At 50.4% G+C, this 21,381-nt stretch overlaps 1 protein-coding gene across 1 annotated transcript; it reads right to left on the bottom strand.

The window, feature by feature from the left end:
• Window positions 1-18,912: 18,912 nt before the first annotated feature.
• Window positions 18,913-20,589, bottom strand: FJX1 (four-jointed box kinase 1). Its single transcript, XM_055793742.1, has one exon. The coding sequence runs from the start codon at window positions 20,384-20,386 to the stop codon at window positions 19,094-19,096; it is 1,293 nt and encodes a 430-aa protein (XP_055649717.1). The 5' UTR covers window positions 20,387-20,589; the 3' UTR covers window positions 18,913-19,093.
• Window positions 20,590-21,381: the final 792 nt, after the last annotated feature.

The raw sequence follows: 21,381 nt of genomic DNA, 5'->3' as shown, positions 1-21,381 counted from the left end.
GTTTCTCATAGATGGAAATGAATAAATTTCCCCTGCTCCTCACCCTCCTTTCTCACTCTAAGTCTTGCGATGCTTATGGAGTGCCAGTCACTAGACTTCCTAGGTCTCCTCCACCTTGGGCAGCACAATTCTGTTGAGCAATCAGCTTGTGACATAACAAGCATGAAGAACAGCAAGAGATAAAAATCAAAAGCAACAATGTTTTCACACAGGTGCCCCAAGTCACCAAACAAGGAAACCATAAACTTCTAACATATGGCTTGCTGGCAGGATTGCTTCCAAATAGCTACTTTTTTCCTCAGCAGCATCAGTGTCAAGTGTCCTGAGGGACTAGTAATACTCAAGACAGAAGGCAGAATTACTTAAACAAGCCAAGAAGCATCCCAATAGGCCATTAACATCCCCCCTGAAGTGACTGATAGAGGCAGAAAACAGTAACTTTTTTTTCCCCTCTCTCAAGAGACACTGCAGACACTAAACATGAAAACAGATTTATATACAAGTTCCACCTGACTCCAGCTTCAGCCATGGCCCGGCTCCACTTTGGCAGCTCCACAGTTCTGACCACTGATCAGCATGGCCTCTGTACTTTTGGCTTCCCTTGCTATATGGCTCTTCTGCAGGATGACAGTACTGTCCCACCTGGTTTGCATTAATAAACCAGTAAGTGGGCACAATGGCAACACATAGAGGGACTTCTTTGCAGGGGCAGGAGGCAAGTCCTTTAGGCTAATACACACACATTGCAGGCAATGTGCTCCATCCCAGTGTTAAAAAATATTAGCCATTAAAGCCTTTCCAATCTAGACAAAGGCAACAATTTGAAGTACACACAAATACTAATTCATCTTATTCAGCCTCCACCTGACCCAAGCTCCCTCCACACAGCAAGAAGCCTACTGATGCATAGATGTGGATGCTCTCCTGCAAAGAACTTCTAACTCATAACAGTTTTTTCCCCTGTGCAAGTGCCCTCAGCCAAGGGCCACCTCACACAGGTGGTACAGCCAGGTACCACGCACCTGCGAGGGTGTCAGCAGGACACGTGATGAACACAAACTTGCTAGTTCATTTCAAGATAGTACTCCAAGGAAACTAAAGCTTTAGCTAGCAAGTATTTATCTTTTCAGTAATAGAGACAGGAGCATCATGATTAGACTTGGGTAAATATAAATCAGTAACATTCAATTAATTAAACCTGTATACATTATAATATAAATAAGGGTCAGCATGGACCAAGGGCAGATTCTGCACAACTTGCAAGGAGCACGGGGGTCACACGGTGACAGAAAGGACTGTGAGTAATCTCACTGCAACACCCAGCTGGCCAGAGACCACTTTGCTCCAAACCAGCCTCCAGGGAAGACCTTAGGAAGGTGAAGTTGTCTCAAGGGCTCAAGCATCTGTACTTTCTTTTAGCAGCAGCTTGAACCAAAGCACAAAACGTAAGAAGGGATACTTGCCTCCTCCAAAAGCATGGAAGCTCGAGACCAAACTAAACTTTGCTAGCCATATTCCTTCCCAATTTTCTGGATTTTTTTGTTTGCTTTGACACGGACAAGCACCACCACCTACAGCTATCTAGCAACCTTATTTGTGTGAGCAGGTCCTATGGCATGACACTTCCTTTACAAAAAAGGAAAGCCACGATCTTCAGGAGGAACCTGAAGCAAAAGACCACAAGCTACTCCCTAGAAGGCTTCAAGTTATGTTTCTTCTGTTCCCTTAGATAGCAGCTCTCATTTCTCTGAACCTTTAATATGTCTAATTTCCACTGAAGTCACAGTGGGCCCCAGGCACAAAACAGGAGCCATTTTTATAAACCTGGGAGACTGAAGTCCCAACTTCACATACAAAATATGCCAAGTCATAACAGTATTTAAGTTTTTCTGACCAATTAATCTAGCAGTTGGGGGAAAAAAAACCCCTCACTGGTAGCCTTTTTGCTAACACTGCCAGCTGAGGCAACATTTTATATGCACTACCAACAGCTCCTACTGCCATGACATGGCAACAGCCTTCCATCACAGCTGGAAGCAACCTGGAGGCAAGGGGACTGATACTTTGCTAACGAACCTCCTGAACCAATATATTCCCCTCCCTCACCAGCACAGCCGTTTAGGAGGAACTTCCCAAATCATAGGTCAGCGAAGGAATGCAGGAGAGCAGGATGAGCACTGGCTTCTTCCACTGTTTTGTCTGTTAATGAACAACTTAACTGTCAAGTGAGTCATGAACTCAAGAGTCCCCAGCGCCTCCTCTGAATATTCCCCCTGCCACGCCTCCTCTGAATATTCCCCCTGCCACGTCTATTTAAGCAGCTAGAAAATTAACACTGTGATTTAAAAGCCTCCCACTCTTACACAAAAAAGGAACACTTTCATTGGGTGCTCAGGAAAGCAGCCATCAAGCAACTTCTTGGGAGACACGTCCCGAGACCTGCCAGGTTAGGAGGGCACCACGCACCAGGTTCCTCAGCGGCCCTGAAGGTGCCACCCGACCGGGCCAGAGGGCTGCATGTCCAGCTGCCTCCTGGGCTGCCGGGGCAGGAGGCTGGGGACAGGTGCTCAGGGGAGGCCAGCCAGGTGGCACCGACAGCAAGGAGCCCAGCACCGCCACTGCTGCCAAGAGCCACAGGCCGGGAGCGCCCGGTCGCTGCCCACTCGCTGCCCCGGGCCGGAGGCACTCTCCCTCGCACACGCCGGCGCTCTCTGCCTTTCACCACCCCGGCCTCCCCTCCACCGCGTCCCCAGCCGCTCTTTGCCGCCCGGCCCGCGCCCCCGCAGGCTGCCCCCGGCTCTCTGGGCACCGGGGGTGCGCTGCCCGGGGCGCCCCCACGGCGCTCACCGCCGACAAAGCCCGATCCCGGGGCGCCGGCGGGGCGCGGCCGGCACAGGCGCCGCGGGCCGGGAGGGCTCAGCCCGTGGCCGCCACCGCCACTGCCACCGCCCGGGCGGCGCGGAGCCCCTGCCCGCCGCTGGCTGCCGCCTGCCCCCGGCGCCCCCCGCCCTCGGCGCTGCCCTGCGGGGGCCCGGCCCGGCCTTCCCTGCGCGGGCGGGGCCGCGCCCCCCCGGCGCCTTAAAGCGGCGATGCCGCCCACGGAGGTCGGCGGGCGGAGCTGCCGCGCGGCCGGGGAGGCGGGGAGGCGGCCCGGCGGAGCCCAGCACCGCCCCACAAAGCGTGCCCTTAGCCCACGGTGTCTGCCGTGCACCCCCCCACACCCGCACCCCGCCACAGAGCTCCCTCAGTGGCATCACTCCCTCCATCACCAGGGACTCGCTGTTGCTGTGGAACAATGTTATCCTTAATCTTATTGTTAATAATTGTCAGTACAGTTGGCATGGTTGTTACCAGCGATGGCTGACACGAATGTGAGGCAGTGTAGCCATACACGATGTAAATCTTTTTTTATTTCCTTGGGGTAAGTCCCCGCTGCAGCCCCACTACAGTTTGCTTCTAGTGGCTTATCCCCCACCGCCATGCCCTCTAGGTCTGCTCTTGCACAGCAGGGGATGAGGAAGGTGCGTTCTCCAATGGCAAAATCCATCAAGAAAAGCTCTTGGCGGAAAACAGTTGTTAGCAGCGTCCTTTTTTTTATTGCACTAAACAGATGCTAACGTGACGATATTAGCCGTGTCCCAGCTTTTCTGTGCAGATGTGTTGTTTCGTTACAGCTGTGCTCCCGCATGTTAGTCTATCAGACCCAGCACAGCTCCTTGGGCAGCGCTGAGGCAGCAATGCCCGCAGCCGGGTCCTTGTCTTGCACAGGTGAATGTGGCCACAGCACCTTCTCACACCAGCTCTGGCAGCCAGAGCCAACCTCACACCCAAAAGTACTGACAAGGACACAAGGTGCATTCCCACCCACATGAGGGGACTGCTCAGGGTGTGAGGGGACTGCTCAGGTTGGGAACTGTGCTGTGGACTTGGTAGCTGAAGTGAGCGCGGTGACTGTGAATGATGGCCCTAAAGTGTTTGAAGCGATCAGTGGGGACAGAGGTGGCCCTGGGCTTCCTGTGCTGCAAAGCACAGTGGCGGTGCATTCACGGGAGCATGCCGTGGCGTTTGGGTTTAGAACTGCCGTGTCACAAGCCTTACGCCTGTGAGCGTTTATCAGCATGCTTTCAACATAAAATTGCAGCTGCAGTCAAAATGCCACGCGGACACCAGTTCTAGCCCTTACTCCTCCATCTGACCCTGGCAGGAGGAAAGCCGCTCACCCGGCAGCTCAGAAACCCCTCCTCGCCCCAGGCAATCCCCTGTTAAAGAAATCAGCAGTGCAGCACCCTGCTGCAGGTGCTGAGGGGACCTCAGCATTGTTGTCTGCTCCTCACTATTTTGCAATATAATGGACCACTGCAGCTCCTTGGCATGGTCCTTGGGGGCTTTTGAAATGAGGCTTGTCAAGAAAGAAGTCAAAGGCCCTAGAGAGCCATCTGATGAAGAGCAAGCGAGTTTTTATGTGCTCTAAATCCTCCCACCCAATTTTTCCCCTGCTGCCAGGCAGTCCACCCCTTTCAGCACGCATTAGTGAACATCACAAGCCTATTGGAAAAAGTGCTGGAAATGAGAAATGAAATGTACCCTATTTAGTCTTCAATTAAGGAAGAAGAGTTTACTCCATCTCTCTAGGGCAGCGAAAACTGGAGCAGAGTGTTAGGTTCATTGAACATTAATGATCTTTTCCTATTATGCTAAATTATTGTTTCCTTAGCCAGTGATCAAATACAATAGCTTTATTAAAGCTCATTTCAGTTAGAAAAAAGAAAGTGCCTTTCTGCTGCGGTAGCTCTTATGAATGACAAAGGAGCAAGGGCCCTACAACAGGGTGATTGTTGGAAACAAGGGAAGCGATGGTCCCGGCTGCTCCTGCATATGCCCTCACCTTTCCCCCACCCCTGTAACAGGGACATCGAGCTGCCTGAACAAGAAGCTAATTCAGCTTCAGTGCTCACCGACTGTAGGCTCCCCTGGCCTCTGCGATGCGGCAGGCACTGCTGAGCAGGTCTCTGGGGGTGGGTACTCTGCCCACAAGTACGCACAGCTCGCCCCACGGAAAAATATAAAAAGCCCTAAAAAGGCATTTAGCTCATGACTCGAGCTGGATTAAAGTGTGTGCTTTCGGCAACAAGGAGCAAGTGCAGGCCATAATAATGCAGTCCTGTGGGGAAAAGATAATCTGAAGTAAAATGAGCCAGTCTTGGTGCAAGTTTATGGAGGCAATGCTACACTCCTTAGACAAAATTAAATGAAACTATTTTAGTGGAGTTCTGTGGAGGCTACGGTCCAATGTAATTACAATGGCAAATTGATGTTCTGATATAAGTATGCTGCTGCTGCAGGGAAAGGATATGAAGCCACGACAAATACAATAGGTATAAAAAAAAGGGTTGAAATTAAGTTAGGTGAACATTGTAAACCACTTTTGAAATGTATTTCTTTATACCTACACCCTCTGTGTCCCTCTCTGGCATGATCGTGCTCTTGTGAGATGATTGCCTCTTGCCCACGGCTAGACACTACCCCGTGTGCTGTTCGTGAAAACTGGGTGCACGGCCTCATCTGCTGCAAGAGGAAAACACAGAAGCAGAGGTGTCACCTCCAGAAGGCCCTGAGCTGTGAGCAGCTGTGTCTTCTCTCCTTACCTGCTTGCCCTAGATGGATGAGCAACTTGACCCTGCTGGGTCATTCAGCAGTCGGGGATCCTCCTGCAGCACTCTCAGACATTCATCTTCACACCACTCTCCCGCAGTATTTAAAATGCCATTGCTTCTTAATCTGCAGCATACACAAAAATTGGCTTATCTGGGGCACAGCTCAAATCTGAGTGGGTTTGGGTGGGAAATGGGAATGATCCATGCCATTTGCATGGTAGGAGGCACATGGAGGAGGGAGGGGGAAAACCCGAGTGCTGGCAGAGGAATGTGCCAAGCACAGGGAGAACAAGTCCAGCAACCCCCCGGAGGGCACAAGATTTGCTTTATTTCCACAAGGCACTTTTGAGCTATGGGAACTTAAATTTTAAAGTTGCTTCTTCCTGCCCCAATCTGTCTCTTTCTTGCCATCCATGCTGTGGTGCCCTCTGATGTTAAATATCCTGCTTGGAATCTACCTGGATAAGGGGAGGATCAATAGGCTCTCAGTTTTGCATCCATGGCAACACATACTTTACATATCATTTTATCCTGAACAAAGGAAAATTAAATACTTGATGTGAAAAGACTTGGGGTTTCAGGGAAGGGGGGGAGGGGGGAAGGGAACAGCCTTTGCCTCCAGTGCAAACCTGTCATACAGAATCCTTAATGCAATGCACTTAAGAAAAGTGTTGATAGAGCAAAACTTGAGGGTCTGTGAGGAGCATATGAATGCCAGACTTATTTCAGCTGACACTACCCAGAGTCTAATGCAAACAGAGCCATCACCAACCTTCAACAGACAAAAATGCAAACAAGCCATTCTCAAAAAGTAATAATAGAAAAAAGTTACCCACCCCGCCCCCCAAAAACCAAAACCACCAAGAAAGATCAAACATTTACATCTTGGACTAATCACATTCTAAACCTGATTCTGATCTGACTTCTGCTGGCAGAAAGCTAGAAAATCAGTTTTCAAGCTGCAGTGGTTTAAATCAGAAGAAAGTCCTTCCTGTGTTCCTGAGCCATGGAAGGGTTGCTAATACTAGGTGGCATTTGTGATTGCACTGGGTTTGATATCTAATGATCTACAGAACCCTCACCTACATCTAAGGATTTAAGCTCATTACTTTTCTGTCTTAGTCAAGGTATATATATTTTCTTTTTTCCAAACCCAGTTATTCTGAAGTTGGGTTGAACAGTAGTTAAATTAGGCAGTCAACAGCATAAAATTGCCTGATTTTCTTCTGCTGTGTCCCTAGGGTTTTATTTACACAATCACAGAGTGAGTAAAATGCATACAACTATACATTTCTTGTATGGTTTAATTTTACAATCATGATGATCCACATTTTTAAAAGTGCAAATTCCTACACCAACAGCAATGCAGTAGAAAAATAATTTCCTAGCTGTGTGTCTATCCACATGAAAAATGAGCATTGAAATCCCAAATCTTTCTAAGCCATTACTGTGTCCCCAGTAAGTGCACATACCTATGCTAATATATAGCGCTGCACTGACTCCTCCAATCAAGCAGTTTCAAATTTCAACTTTAATGCTCTGCTTTTTCAGGAATGGCTCTGAACCAGGCGCGCTGTGAGGCTGTGCGTCCTGCTAAGGCAAGGGGAACCCAAGAGCGGAGTCAGGCCAGTTGAAGGGTGGTAGTGAGTGCTGCTTACTACAAGCAAGTTCAGAGACAACCCCAGAGGGGTCGGTGTGTTGCATCAGAGTAACCACCATGCAAACTCGTACCTGCACGTTGCAAGCCTGACACTCCTGAGTCGATGGTACCCAAGGAGCAGGAGCTTGGCCTGAAAGGCTTCATCAGCACAGAGCTTTTTCCTGGTCCTTTGTTAATAATGTATCCAAAGACACTCCAGCTGATTGCTAGCCAAGACAGGAAAGCAGAAAAGACCATAGTCTCAACAGAAAATTTGTGCAGTTAATACAGCACTGATGGGTAAAACCTCAGAGATTTTCAGCATACTTTCAGGTTGTGTATTAAGCCATATCCCCTGGGTGAGAATCCCAGAAGACAACAGATGTAGGCATGTGAGCTGTTGATGCCACGTTTATGCTCATTAAAAACAGAAAGATCTAGTATAAATATGGGGGAAAAGAGAAATAGTTCATCTGGATACTGAGCAGTGCCTGCAGTCAGGTTATTCCATTAAATCCACATCACTGCCCTTCAAGGCACATGTCACACAAGGACTCTGGGAGAAATATAAGACCAACAAAGATATGACATTAAATACAGGCTATAATAATGTCACAGCTTTCTTTCACTTGCAGTTACGACCCTGAGGTTTGTAACTATAATCCCAGACCCGCACTACCTTTTCTTTAGCCTGAAGCCTGCCTGGCATTGCTGGGAAAAAAGGTGAACTCTGCAATGTGGCTGTGCTGCTCCTGTGAGAGCAGCAACACAGCACCGGGCAGGGCAGAGGCACAGGGGAAGCCGAGCAGCAGGAGGGAGCTTTCTGCCAGCTCCCAGCAGCAGCACGGGCAGCCTGAGCTGCCAGCTGCCAGCTTGAGGGAAGTGGGTCCCCTGAGGCACCCTGAACAAGGGCCCCTCCTGCCCACAGCAGATGGTGAAGGCTCCCACCAGCCCGCAGTGTCAAGAGCACCTCTGACATAAGAGCACTCTGCAGCCCACACAGCACAGCTAGCAGAAGAAAACCCATGCCCAGGTCTTGGCAGCTCCTGTGTGAGGTTTGCCTTAGCTTACCTCCACCTTCAATGCAATATTTTCTAGAGCTCACCCATCACTTGCATTGTTTTCCTGCTAAGTTAGGTGCTTTGGCTCTGCCAGCGCCACACAACATGCCCTTGGCTTCTCCATTCGTCTTTCTCTCTGTAACATAAGGGCAACAAGAGACCTGCTACAAGTGCGCTGTGATGCCTAACTCATCTTTGTAAAGTGCTTCAAATCCATCATGAAATGCCCTGCAGGAGTCCAAAGCACTAGTGCAACATCATCAGTATTTTATTTTATTTTATTTTACTGCTTTCTCTGAATGGTTCATGTCATTATCATTAAGCATTAATATTATTGTTATCTATCCATGCTATATCTCAGCTCCTTGTGAGTCGTATGGAGATGCTGTAAATGCTTTTCTTATATTTGCCCTTTCCCAACAATTTCAGGAAGATGTGTACACATCTGAAATGTTGGAAGTCAAAATTCTGTCGTTTCTAATGCACAAAAGGCTCCATCTGGCACCTGTATTTTTCAGCTGTTACGCAAACTGAGAACTGAAATGTTAATGAGCTTTGTGAGAAATTCATATCAGGCACAATAATTTTTAAAGTTGTTCAGTGAGTACACTTTTCTTTCTAAGAAGAAATTCTCTTGGTGACTGTAAACATAGTGATAGTCGCTGGAATTAGAAGAAATGGATGGATATCATTAAATCGACAGCAGACTGAAAAATTACAATGAAGAAAACACTTTTTTGCATTTCATCATAAATGATTCCATCATTTCATCATGTTGTTTGTTCCTTACCACCCTAGCTGGTGTTTCTGGGGCACTAGGTGTAAGTATGGGTAGGTCTTCCTGCCCCAGAGTAGCAAAGCAGAGGTAGCACACCCCACGGGACAATCAGGCTTGGCTGTGCACGGTATAACATGTATCAGCGTGTGCAGATTTCAGCGGTGTCTGAGAACCTGTGTGCAGCAAAGCAAGGATAAGAGCAAAAATGATCCAGATGGTAAAGAAGAGGAGTTGAGCGGTTTTAACAGGGCAAGGAGTCAATATGCTCAAGTTCCCTTTCCAGATGTGGCATTTGCTCATTACCATATAGCCCAAGGCAAGGCACTCAAATGCACCAGGGTGTCATAAATAAGGATTTAAGCATTTTAAGTGCCATCAAAACAGACAAGTTTGCTGGAGCATGTTCTTTCCTGCTGACTGGACTCACCGACTGACTTGCAGAAGCAGCTGTCCCACCCCCACATTTCAGAGGTGCCCCTGTCCCAGCCTTTTGACCAGCAGGGACCACAAACCCCAGCTGAGCAGCACACAGCTGCAGCCTCAGCTTGTGGGATGCCTCTCCCTGATTCCTAATGGATCCTTCTGCTTTTGCTACCCAGCCCTGAGGTCAAACCCCGTGTCTCAAGAGCAGTCTTGGCTGCTGAAATACTGAGGATGGTCCTGGCAGGGAGAAACACATAGTCTGGAGCAAGGCAGTACCTTTCATTAGCAAATACACAGACTCACTTATTTTTATGCCACTCGTACCTGCTAGAAATCAGGTATTGAGTTTCCTACTTGTGTCAAACAAGACCTGTCCCCTAGCACAGCCGGTGCCATGGTATGCGTGGCCCCACAGCTGTGGGGCTGGCTGTGCCTGGGGCCAGCCAGAACGCAGAGTTGTGGCACAGTGCTCGTGGCAGACAGGGTGACTGCTCCGGGAGGATCCCAGCCCAGCGCTGCCCCCGGTGCCAGCTGCCACTCTGCTGTTGCCGGCTGAATTACATTTACATCAGCAGTGGGGTTAGCACAGATCTTGCAGCTTCCCAGGCCACCTGTTTTGATCCTGTCTGAACATGCTTTGGGTTGCTCCGTGGCTTAAAGATCTATTTTCAACCAAAGAGGGTGAGAGGTGACGGAGGAAGAGGGGAGATGGCTGTTCTGGGGCTGATTCTGAGGGTTTTCTTCTCCCCAGGCCAAAGCAAGCCTCTCTGACACTTGTACTCACCAGTGTCCTGAGTCACATCAGTTGCTGACACTGCGCATGCATCCGTGATCTTTGTACTAACCCAAACTGCCCACACCTTCACAAAGCATAGCTATGTCACCCATGAAGCAACGAAGCCTTAGATCCATACTTCAGTGTGTAACATACCCATCCTACGCCTCTTTGATCAGAGACAGCTTTCCTGATGTCACCAAAAGCACTGTTAAGACAGATGGGATTGCCATGCTGTTTTATAGGAAATATATGTTGCCACATGAAGCAGTTGTCTGCCCTCCCTTTGGCATGAAGGAGCTAAACCTGACAGTTTGAAAGAGGAAAAAATAGTAGTCTGGTTTGTTGAAAGTCACAAAGAAAAAATCTAAATATTCTCTTTTATATGAAGAAATTCTTTTATATATGAAGAAATAATTTTAATGAATTTTATGGGAATAGCTTAATTTCAAGGAATAGTGGTTGTAGACTCTACAGTACAGTTACTAACTGCAGTGTCCTGGTCGTGTGGGAGAGGTCTAGAAAATGAAACTGCCTGAAGGCTCAATAATGACAAACCACCTCATTTATGTGTCTTGCCTAGAGGAGCAAAATGCCAGTAAAATAACTATCTAGACTATTCACTGAGAAGTGAATTAATTTTCTAATTTAGTTTTAATCATCTGAAGCACAAATAGAAACATAAGGAAGGGAAATGGTTTGGTTTTCTTCTTACAGAAAAACAGGAGACTTAACCCAGGAGCATTAGTTTAACCAGTCTGTATCAGCTCCAACCACTCATCTTCGGAAAGTCAGACATTTCATCAGCTCCATGCATTACAAACTGGTAAGAAAACTGTCAGTCATGGGTTGTGGCCCTTTGTTCTACAGCTTCCAGGCACCTGAAGAGCCTGGTTAGCAGCTCCTCTGCATTGGCTTGAATGGAAGGGTAAATGACTGCACGGGGCTCTTGGCATTTGCAGTTTCGGGAGCCTCAGACTCTGTCACTGGACAGCATCCTGCGTAACGTGTTGTGGTGCTCCCCAGGCTGTTTCTGTCCCCCTCTGCACTGTTCCACGTTGTTGGAAAGAGGACTCAATGCTATCTGCTAATCACTTTAATGAGCCTGGGAAATAACATAGCTGGACTCAGCATGACATTACCAGTTTGAACATTTGGGGTTTTTTTTCTTCTTTGCTGCTACTTTTGATAAATTTCTACACAGGTAATTGTTTTTATGAGTCAGAAGATGACTGCCTCATTTCTGGCACAACCTGAAATGTTCATTGATAGAGGAGCTCATAAAACCTCCTGTCATCCTGACTCACAGCAGGCTCTGGTTAGCTGGGCTCCCGGCAGTCTGCTGGCTCAGTTGGCAAAGAAAGGAGCAAGAAGCACCACTGTCACTCCCCCTCATCATTTCTAAAAGAGAGACAAAGCATATCTTAAATAATACTCATTGCAGATATATTCACCGCCGCCTTTTGCAGCCAAATTGCAGCAAATTCATGCTTTTACCCCTACAGGGCTGTAAATCAGAATAGAATTTAGCTGGTTACTTGCATTTAACAAATTGCAAACAGAGGGCCTGGTTTAGATCTCGGGTGGCTATCAAACCAGGAATATCTCCACTGAGCAGTGCCTTGCTGAGTAGCTGGTGTAAAAGGAAATACCATTAATATCCTCCAGATCCTTGCATGCAGGTTCATCCATAATGTATGCCACCTGATTTTGCACTGCGCTGTTAAAAATAAAAAAAAAACACCTTTGTCAGATGGGTAAATCCTGTATGTTTTTAACAAAACAAAGGAAGCAATTAATTTTCCTTATCTTGAACATACTAAAGGGCATTGAAAACTTTGGTGATGAGGAAGGTGACCCAGCTAAACCAAAGGAAATTGACTAACTGCAATCACTTAGATAAATTCTGTGAGCAGACTCCTAGCTCGTCTACAAAGAATCATGTGTGGATAAAAAAAATTCACAACGGCAGCTTTAAACCATAGTTTATTAATGCCCTTTCCCCCACAGCAGGACACAAAAAGGAAACCTGGCAAGACAGGAACATTAAAAAATGATGACTCCTCTGACTGAAACATATGATACACAGAAATACACCCCTCTTCTTTCGTGCTGGGGTTGGCGATGCTGATATAAAACATGTTAATTCCTTACCTCGTTATGGGGTTGCATTAGTGTGTTAGTATCACTTGAGGTAAAAGCCTGTCTGTCCTTATTGCAAGGCATTTTTTAAGATCCCAGCCACAAGGGAGGAAGGCTTTTGAGAGAAGGAGTTTAATGGAGGGGTGGTTGGAGGGGCAGGCACACAGACATGGGCACTTTAACAGCTGCCTTTTCTTTTCTGTGAGATACCTTTGGGAACAAAGCCCTTCAGCTACATTTCAGTTAAAGGAGGAAAATCAGCTTCAGCTCAGTCCATACAGACAAACAGTAATTTTAACTCCTGCACGTGCTTTTGGGGAACATGAGGAGCAGCAAGTGGCAGCAGCGAGGGGACCCTCCCAACCTCGCTGCTCACCCAAAACCACACTGACCCCAAATCTCTGAATCCTCACCATTGCACAGCTGCAGGTGTAAGCTCTGAGGATGCCTCAAGGCTGACAGCATCCCCCAATCCAAATAGTTTGGGAAACCCTGGGCTGTTACATACTTGGATATTAAATTATATATGTGGATTTTATGGCACCAAAAATGGAGTTTTTTAATTAACTGCTTACAACTCATAACATGGAAAGTAAAAAGATTTTCAACATTTCATGAGTTTTGGTAAATAATATTGACTGGGTTGACTTAAATACTGAGGGCAGTAAAAATTATTGAACACATGCAATGTAATGCAGGCTGAAACGCATCAGATAACAAAACCATTAAATGACAGGTTTTGAAAATGGGCCTTTGCTTTCAAGATCACAAACTACCAGTGGTCTACACAGGGGAAGGGCAGCTCCCCTGTACTCAAGTGCCAAAGGCCTTCTGGTACACACATTTTTCCCCTTGTGCTGTGACAGGCTGCCTAGAAAAGACCGGTTTCAGAGGTTGTTGCAGGAAACGTGTCACAGAAGGAAGAGAAAGGGGCCACGGGGGAGACACTGCCTCTGCACCCATGCAATTTCCTTAAAGGAAGTTTGCCAACTGCCATCCCCATCATCTGCAAGGATTCAACTGTTTCTTTGTCCTTTTCTCTGTGCTTTCCCCTCTGTCCCTGTGTCCTTCTATACCTTGCAAGGTGGCACACACAAATTCATTGAACATGTCCCATTGCTGCAGACATACCTGGAGTGGAATTCACCAACTTTTAAATGCCTCTAAATCCATTTCTTTTAGGAATTTTCATGGCTTTGACTAGTTCTTCGAAAACACCTTCTGCTGACTTGACACTGAGGACTGGCTTGACACTGTGTGACACTTTAAAAAGCCCAGGTGACAGAGGGTAGACAAGTATGGTGATATTCTGGCAGTACATGTAACAGTGCAATTTAAATCTGTCTGTATTAATTGTATTACAATATGCTGTAACTTAGTCTTCCCCAGCTTGCATTCTGCTTGCATCCCACCTGAAGTGCCCCAACCTGCGTTTCCCTCTCTGGGATAGCAGCTGGAGTGGTTTGGGCCTTCAGGATGTCTGCTCAATTTTTCCTGCATCAGCAATAGCTGCATTTTGCAGTCAGTCTTCCCTTGGGTTTATTTCCTTGCAGAAATGGTCCGAGTGCCACATGCACTGCAACCCACAACGCAAAACCCAGTGGTTAAATAACAGGATCACTCAAAACAGCATCAGACCCACTTTGTTGTCCTATTGCTGTCATTGATCCTCAAATAATCCAGCCGGAGCTCTTTCCCTTGAGTGCAGCTCTGGCTTGCTTTCAGATGGAATTACTCTCTGTCCTTTGCACAGCTCCTTTCCCACCTGCACACAGCAGTAGTCCCAATTCATGCAGGCCCGTGCGCTTGCTTCTTTCCCGTAAGCTCACCCTGCACCTCCACCTGGAGCAGGCAATGGAAAGTCACAGAACAAGAGGGGGTTATGAAAGTTACAGGGATAACACCTTGTTCCTGCCCCATATCCAAAGTACATTGAGTCAAACTGATCGGTCCCTGAGGGTGGGACTGATAATGTTAAAACACCAGCTAGTTCAGGACAAAGTACTCTTTGTGTTGGCGACCCCAGTTGCCATGTTGGGAAGTAACTTCTGCTCAGATGAGCGCACATTACTTCAGTGGGGAGAGCTACATTAGCACCTGAGACAGCAAGGTAAAAGGTTTTCTAGGTCATGGAGAGTCGCAGGAGCTGTGTGGGTGAGTGGCTGGCGCTGCTTACCGTGCAGCCCAGCCCATTCTCGTGGGAACGTCGCCACATTCAATCCAGTGAGTGCGGCTCTGAAGGAGTGATTAAATGTTATGCTGTGGTTGCAAAATAGGAATAATATGCAAAATGGGATTAAGTCTTAATATGTTCTCATATCCAAGCTAGCCCTGGAACACCTAGTAATGTCAGTGAGAAAATTCTAAGTATTATTACCGTTTAAAAAAATGCACCAAACTTCAAAGGGAAAGCAAACCACAAGAAATATGCTGGTGATGTTAAGAGCGAGCTGTATGCCCAGTAAGACAAAGTGTAACTAGCTATATTTTCACTGTCTTCCACTGGCCCTGAGTTATTTCCCGAATCTTTGGATGGGCTGACACAGCCTCAGTCGGGCAGCAAAGTGTGGCACCAGCAGTTAGCTCGGCTCCATCCCAGGGCTGCTGCTTTTGTGTGGGAGGCAGGGGACTGTGCCTGGGAAGAGCTTCCCAAGCAGTGAGGGAAATTCTCAAAGGGAAATCCCCACTGAAAATAAATCCAGATTGGAATTTACTTCAGATGCAAGCAAACAAAAGCAAAGATTTGCATTGCGATCGCTGCTGCTTTTTTCACTCAGTGGAAACCCCACTGAATTCACCCAGGCCCTGCTGTCCTGGTGCTCCCTGGGGGTGCAGTAGCCACCGCAAGTGCAATTTGGATACCCCTTAGGCAGTTCTCAGAAACTGTGAACTCGGTCCTCCCTTCACACTAGTAGGCTTTGGAGGTAACAACCCAGTGACTATGAAGTCGAGCTGGGAGTAGCAACAACGCTCTACCCTACACGCCTCCTTAGATTCCAGTGAAAGAAAAAAATCTGAGGGAGGCATTCTGAATTTAATCAGGGAAACATACAGAAATATGGGACTGAATGAAGTGCATTCAAATTACAACACCCTCCAGATATTTCTTTCCTGTTTTTTTTCCCCCCCCTGAAGCTAGTGTTATCAGTTAAGCACATGGATCTCCACAGAGCTGAAAACCAGACCTCCTGTCTCGAACCTGGGCAGACAGTACGCTGTCAACCCCCACCCTCCTCAAACCTTTTTGAAGACTCTACTCAGACCTGTGTAACAGCCCACACCTGACCAAGGCACCAGTGCATCCAACCTGTAAGTACATACTTCACTGAAAGCCTCTGAAAAGTAGTGGGAAGTGCATCCTTGAGTGTTCCGCTGAGTGAGGCCTAACCCCCGCAGCACCATTCTGATAGGACCGCACAGCCCCTGAGCCTCAGGTAACGTACTGCCGAGCTGCTGGCAACGCACAGCCAGAACTAGCCGATCCTGCGGTCCCGAACAACCTTCTACTGACAACTTCCAGGTCCTAATGCCTTCTTGTTCTCCAATAAGCAATGGCCTTCCTTACCTATCTGCTCACTGTAACTCAAAAGAAACTGCACTGGAAGAAAGCAGAGTTAGATGAGTGTCATTGAAATTATGCTACAAAAACAGAGTTTCACTCCTTGGTGCTGCAGGAAGACGATCAAACATCAGACAGCATATACAGCTAAAATGGCATGCAAAAAGCGTACCAGAACACCAGTTTACAAAGCACTGTTTGCCTTAAAGAAATCACGTGGAAGAAAGTAAATTTTCCTTACTGTGATGGCAATTCAGAGCTTTCTCTGGTACAGAAGCAGATGATCTGAACCAGACTAAAACGCAATGGAGTGAAGTATCATCATCCATCCAAGCTAGTTTTCTCCATCCCCTTTGAGCAAACACATTTCCCACTAGGGCACGCTTCTCTAGTGCAGCATCTCTAGTTTCACACCAACCTACAACTAAGCCATTTTTGAACACATAACCTATATATAACTTGAGGTGGTTACCAGTCATCGAATAGAATACCATGTTTCTTCTCAAAAGGTGCAATTATGTAGGCTCCAGCTCCAAAGACATTACAAAGGAGATTTATTTCCCATTAGCCTTCAAAACCACAGTTGTGCCATAGTCATAGAAGTACTTAAACAGAAATGAAGCCTTAGGTGTTTGTGGCACAGCAGTTTGCTCTTCACAGTGGTTTACAATTTATGCCAGCAGTTTATTATTTCAATGTATTTTCATTAGGTGAATGCAAAAGAGCTGCTGCATTCCACTTACAAAGCAAGGCTAAAGAATTAAGAATTACACAGTTAAATTGTGTATTATCATGTAAATGGAAAAGGAATGTCACATGGGATTCTGTGCATTGTTCAGAAAGATAAATGCAGTGAACTATAAATACAGGTTCAATAGAGAGCCTTGTCAGTTAAGCAGTTGAATGAAAGCTAGTCTTGGAGGCTGCTGGTACATTTTAAAATAAATACTCATACACACAGTTGCAGTATCTAATATAGCTAACTAATCGACCATTAAGTTTAAGTCGTTTGTAAAACCGTTGTCTTGTCCTATAAAAGAAAAAAAAAAGAAAGGAAAACACTGTAATGGCCAAAGAAAACTGTTAATATATGAAGTTTGATTTAAATAAATGATTATTAACAAAGACCTCCTGCAGGTATGAATACACATTGGAGTACAGGAGAAGGTTAGTGCTCGACATACTGAAGACAGCACCTACTTGCGAGCATGCTGTTGCTCTGCTGCCTTCATCGAGGTGCCTGTCCAGATGTAGAAGTGATTATGCTGCTGTTTGATTATAACAGGATATATACCAGTATGTGGGGTTTAAAGAGGATTAGTTTTTCCTTTGTCCTTATTCTGGCTGTATTTTGAGCCATACAATGGCCTCTTCTATGAATACTGGTACATGTAAAAAAGCAAATGAGATGCAGATATTTTATTTTGTACACCCACTGCTACTGCTTCACCCTACCTAGAACAAAACTTTTGTAGGAAAAAAACCCACCAACTATTTTAGCAAGATCAGAAAGCTTTCCCGTTCTTCAGTTCTGCCTCAACCCCCATTGCAAAGATAAACAAAATGGGAAAAGAGGACCCACTGGAAGAAAGAGCCACCTCCAAAGATGTTTCTGATACAGTAACACTTGACCTGTGTTAAGAGGCTGGTTCCCAGTCCCATTACCCGACGAGGCTAACGGCAGCTAGACGCACACCATCTATACCAGTTTGCTCATACGAACTGCTTCGGTTATCTCAGTGCTAGCCAAGGCAGTTCATTTCAAGCTTTAAAAAAAACAGACAAAAGTCTATTCAGCTGAAGTATGCAACAGTCACATTATTTTAGCTACTCAAAGACCTTTTGCCCTTTTGGTGACACAACAGCTAGGAAAGAGAGAGACTGAGAAGGGTAGCATTTGAAAGCTTAACCCTATCCCTCCTTGTCTCTGAAGGAACGAGAAAAATTTTGTTCAGTTCGGTGGAGTGAGAAGCTGGGAAGCGCTGGCCTCCATCGCCCATCAGGGAAGATCGAGGGGGTGCACACCTCCCTGTCAAAGCTCAGACAAACATTCAGGACAAAGAAGGCAAAACATTAACACACTTTACTGAAGTATCAGTTTCTTTAGTATGTTACAGAAAAGCTTATGAACATATATAATGTACATAAAAGGCAGACTTTGTAAAATAAAAAGGTCTTCTTTATAAAAAATTAAAAAGTCAAAGTAAAGTGCATGAAACAGTTTTTCCTCCACTTTAACTATTGCGTCAGTCTTAGCACACGGCAATGTTTGTAAAACCTGGGGAGATCCTCTTGTGTCACCCATTAGTCAGTTACTTTACTGGTCAGACGAAACGATGACAGTGATGATGACAAACAAACGCTTAGGAATCAAAAGTTTAACTCGATGCATCCGCAACAAAGACTAAGATCTAACGCAATATGGGCTTCCTATACCCTTCTCATTGACAAGATTTAAGAAACAGCAGAAAGGTTCACTCTCGTTAGAGAAAATCGGTAACAAACCAGCTTCATAAATAGGGCAGTTTTGCTAGTTAGGGGCTCCCCTACGGTGCACTCAGTTCTTAGTCTGTGAATATCAATAGCCATATTTCAAGATGCCGTTGTAAAAGGAAGAATATGTAAAAAAATGTTTCCGCCTGCCTCCTTTGGAAGGAAAAGGTAGTCGGCCCCAATCCAGACAAAGACGACAGCTTTCCAAGGGTCCTCTTAGGAGGGCGACTGCACCAGGAGAGTTAAGGAAAGTGCTCGAGCTGCCGAATCCTGTCGGATTTGTAAGCCCTGGGAGCGGAGCCCCGAGCGGAGCCGGGCTGTCGTTGTACCGATCGCGCTCCGCATCCGCAGGGGCGCTGACAGGCGCGCACTGACCGCCCCTCCGGGCAGCACCCCGGCCCGAGCGGCGCCCCCGGCCGCGGCACCGAGCACCGGGGGGGCGGGCAGGGTCCGCCCCCGCCGCCGGTAGCCGCCGGGGCAGGTGAAGCCGCGCTGCCGCCGAGGGGAGACAAAGCCGGGCGGTGCGGGCGGCCGGCCCACGCCGCCAGCCTCCGCCCGCCCCGGGGCCGTCAGAGCACGGCGGCCTGTGCGCGGCAGTGGGCGATGTGGCGGTGCACGAAGTCGACGCGGGCCTGCAGCAGCTCGGCCTGCCGCTCCGAGAGGAAGCCGAGGCGCGCCCAGAGCGGCTCCCGCGCCCGGTAGCGGCGGCGCAGCTCGGCGGCAGCGCTGCGGCGGCGGTGCAGCTCGGCGACGCGACGCGCCGTGCCCTCGCGGAAGACGCAGACCGAGCGGAGCAGCGGCTCATTGTAGGGGTCCCACATGGCGAGGAGGCGGTAGCCGTGCACCAGCCCCGCCTCGTTGTCCATGAAGACGAGCCCGCCGTCCGGGGCGCGGAGCAGGTTGCTGGTGGCGCGGCGCATCACCCGCGGGTCCCACTGCAGGCTGAAGAGGTTGCTGACCAGGCGGTCGAAGTTGGCCGTCAGGTAGTCGAAAAGGATCAGGTCGCTCCACTGCACCAGCTCCACCAGCTGTGACGGCGGCAGGCCGCCCAGCTCCCCCGCCGACAGCGGCTGCAGCCGCCGGCCAGCGCCCGCCTCGGCGCCCCAGGGCGCGGGGGCCACCACGGCCGTGAGGTTGTCCACCCAGCGGGTCAGGCTGACCACGGCGCCCTCGGCCCAGTGCGAGCCGCGCAGCTCCTCCCGCACCGGCTCCCACTGCCGCCCGCGGGCCTCCACCAGAGCGAGGGCCATGGGCGGCAGCCGCTCCTGCATGCCCAGCACCCCGGCCAGGTGGTAGGAGAGCGCCTCGCCCTGGATCTGCTCCGGGTTGATGCCGTAGCGGACGCAGGCGCGGCTCCCGTCCGACAGCCGCGCCAGCCGGTTGGAGCTGCGCCCGCAGCCGCCCCGCTCCAGCGAGGCCACGCGGGCGGCGCGGGCGGCCGACAGCCACGCCGCCGCCTCCTCCGCCGCGAAGCCCGGCGGCACCTGCTCCTCCAGCTCACGGCTCCAGAAGATGCCCCGCTCCACCGGGGACCCGGCGGCAGCCGGCGGCGGCGAGCCGGCGGCAGCGAACCGCCCTTCGCTGCCCCGCTCCGCCCGGCCCTTCGCCGCCGGCACCGCCAGCAGCGTCCGGAAAGTTTTCTGCCCGCCGCCGCCGGGCTCGCCCCGCGGCGCCGGGGAGCGCCCCCAGCCCCAGCGCCCCGGGGGGGGGCCCGCGGCCGCGCGCGGCTCCGGCTCCCGCTCCCGCCGCGCCTCCTCCTCCCGCCGCAGCAGCACCGTCCAGAGCCCCGGCAGGGCTCCCAGCAGCAGCAGCAGCCCCAGCACGGGCAGGGGGCCCGGCGCGGCCCGCCTCGCCCGCTTCATCCTCCCGCCGCTTCACGCCGCTGCCGCGGGACGCGGCGGCGGTGCAGCCCCGCCGCTCGGCCGCTCGGCGCGGCGCTGGCGCATGGCGCCGGGCCGGACCGGACCAGCCTCCCGGGGAGCGGCAGCGGGCGAGCCCGGCGGCAGCCCCGCGCTGTGTGCGCCCCGCTCTGCCGGCGGCCGGCAGGCACGGGTACCCACACCACGTGGGGGAGCCAGGGGGGCGCGCCCGGCCCGCCCCGTCTCCCGGTGTGGCCCTCCGCTTAAAGCGGCGATGTCCCGCGCGGCGCCGGGCCCGCTGGCGGTGGGGCGCTCCGTCCGGCAGGCTGCGGGGGGCGGCGCGGGGGCCGCGCGGCCGCCCGCGGGAAGCGTGCGCGCTGCGGTGGGGCGCCGGGCTCCGGCGCTTCCCCCTGCCCGCTGCGGGCAGCACAAAGGGGCCCGCACACCGAGGGAGGGGGAAAGGGAAAGGGAGAGGGAGGGGGAGGGGGAGGCGGCGGCGGCGCCCACGCCGGTGGGGGGCATCTCCTCCGCTCCCGCAGCCCGCCGGCGCCGGGGGCCGGGAGCCGGCAGGTGGCTGCGCGAAGGGACCGCCCGCGACGCGGACAGGCAGCGGGCGTGCGAGTGGGCGCGCTGGCGGGGCCACGGAGCTCACCGCCCGGGGAGCGTAACGCCCGGGACCAAACCGCGACCCCGCGGCCCGGTGCCGAGGCTCCCTGCCGGGCGGGACCACCGCCGACTGTAGGCACCGCCGCCGCCGCCACCTCCTACTCTGGCCGCGGCGGGCACAGCCGTGCGGGGCCCCGCCGCCTCCTCACACACCGGTGCGCGCGGTGCGGACCGGCTCTTCCCGGCATCGCAACCCCGGGAGAGGAAGCGCCGAGGCGGCGGAGCCGGCGGCAGGGCACGGTCCCGCCCCGCGGGGTTCTCGGCCCGGGGACGACAGCCAGCCCTTCTCTTCGAGTCTTGCGCTTCTGAAGGCGTTAGGGTGGACACTGGAA

This window comes from Falco peregrinus, chromosome 1 (assembly GCF_023634155.1).
Source record: "Falco peregrinus isolate bFalPer1 chromosome 1, bFalPer1.pri, whole genome shotgun sequence".
Lineage (NCBI taxonomy): Eukaryota > Metazoa > Chordata > Aves > Falconiformes > Falconidae > Falco > Falco peregrinus.
Note: the sequence above shows the minus strand (reverse complement) of the source record. Positions and strands in the feature narration are given on the sequence as shown.

Excerpts from the sequence above, each read along its gene's own strand:
- FJX1 (XM_055793742.1), bottom strand. The coding sequence starts at position 20,386 with ATGAAGCGGGCGAGGCGGGCCGCGCCGGGCCCCCTGCCCGTGCTGGGG.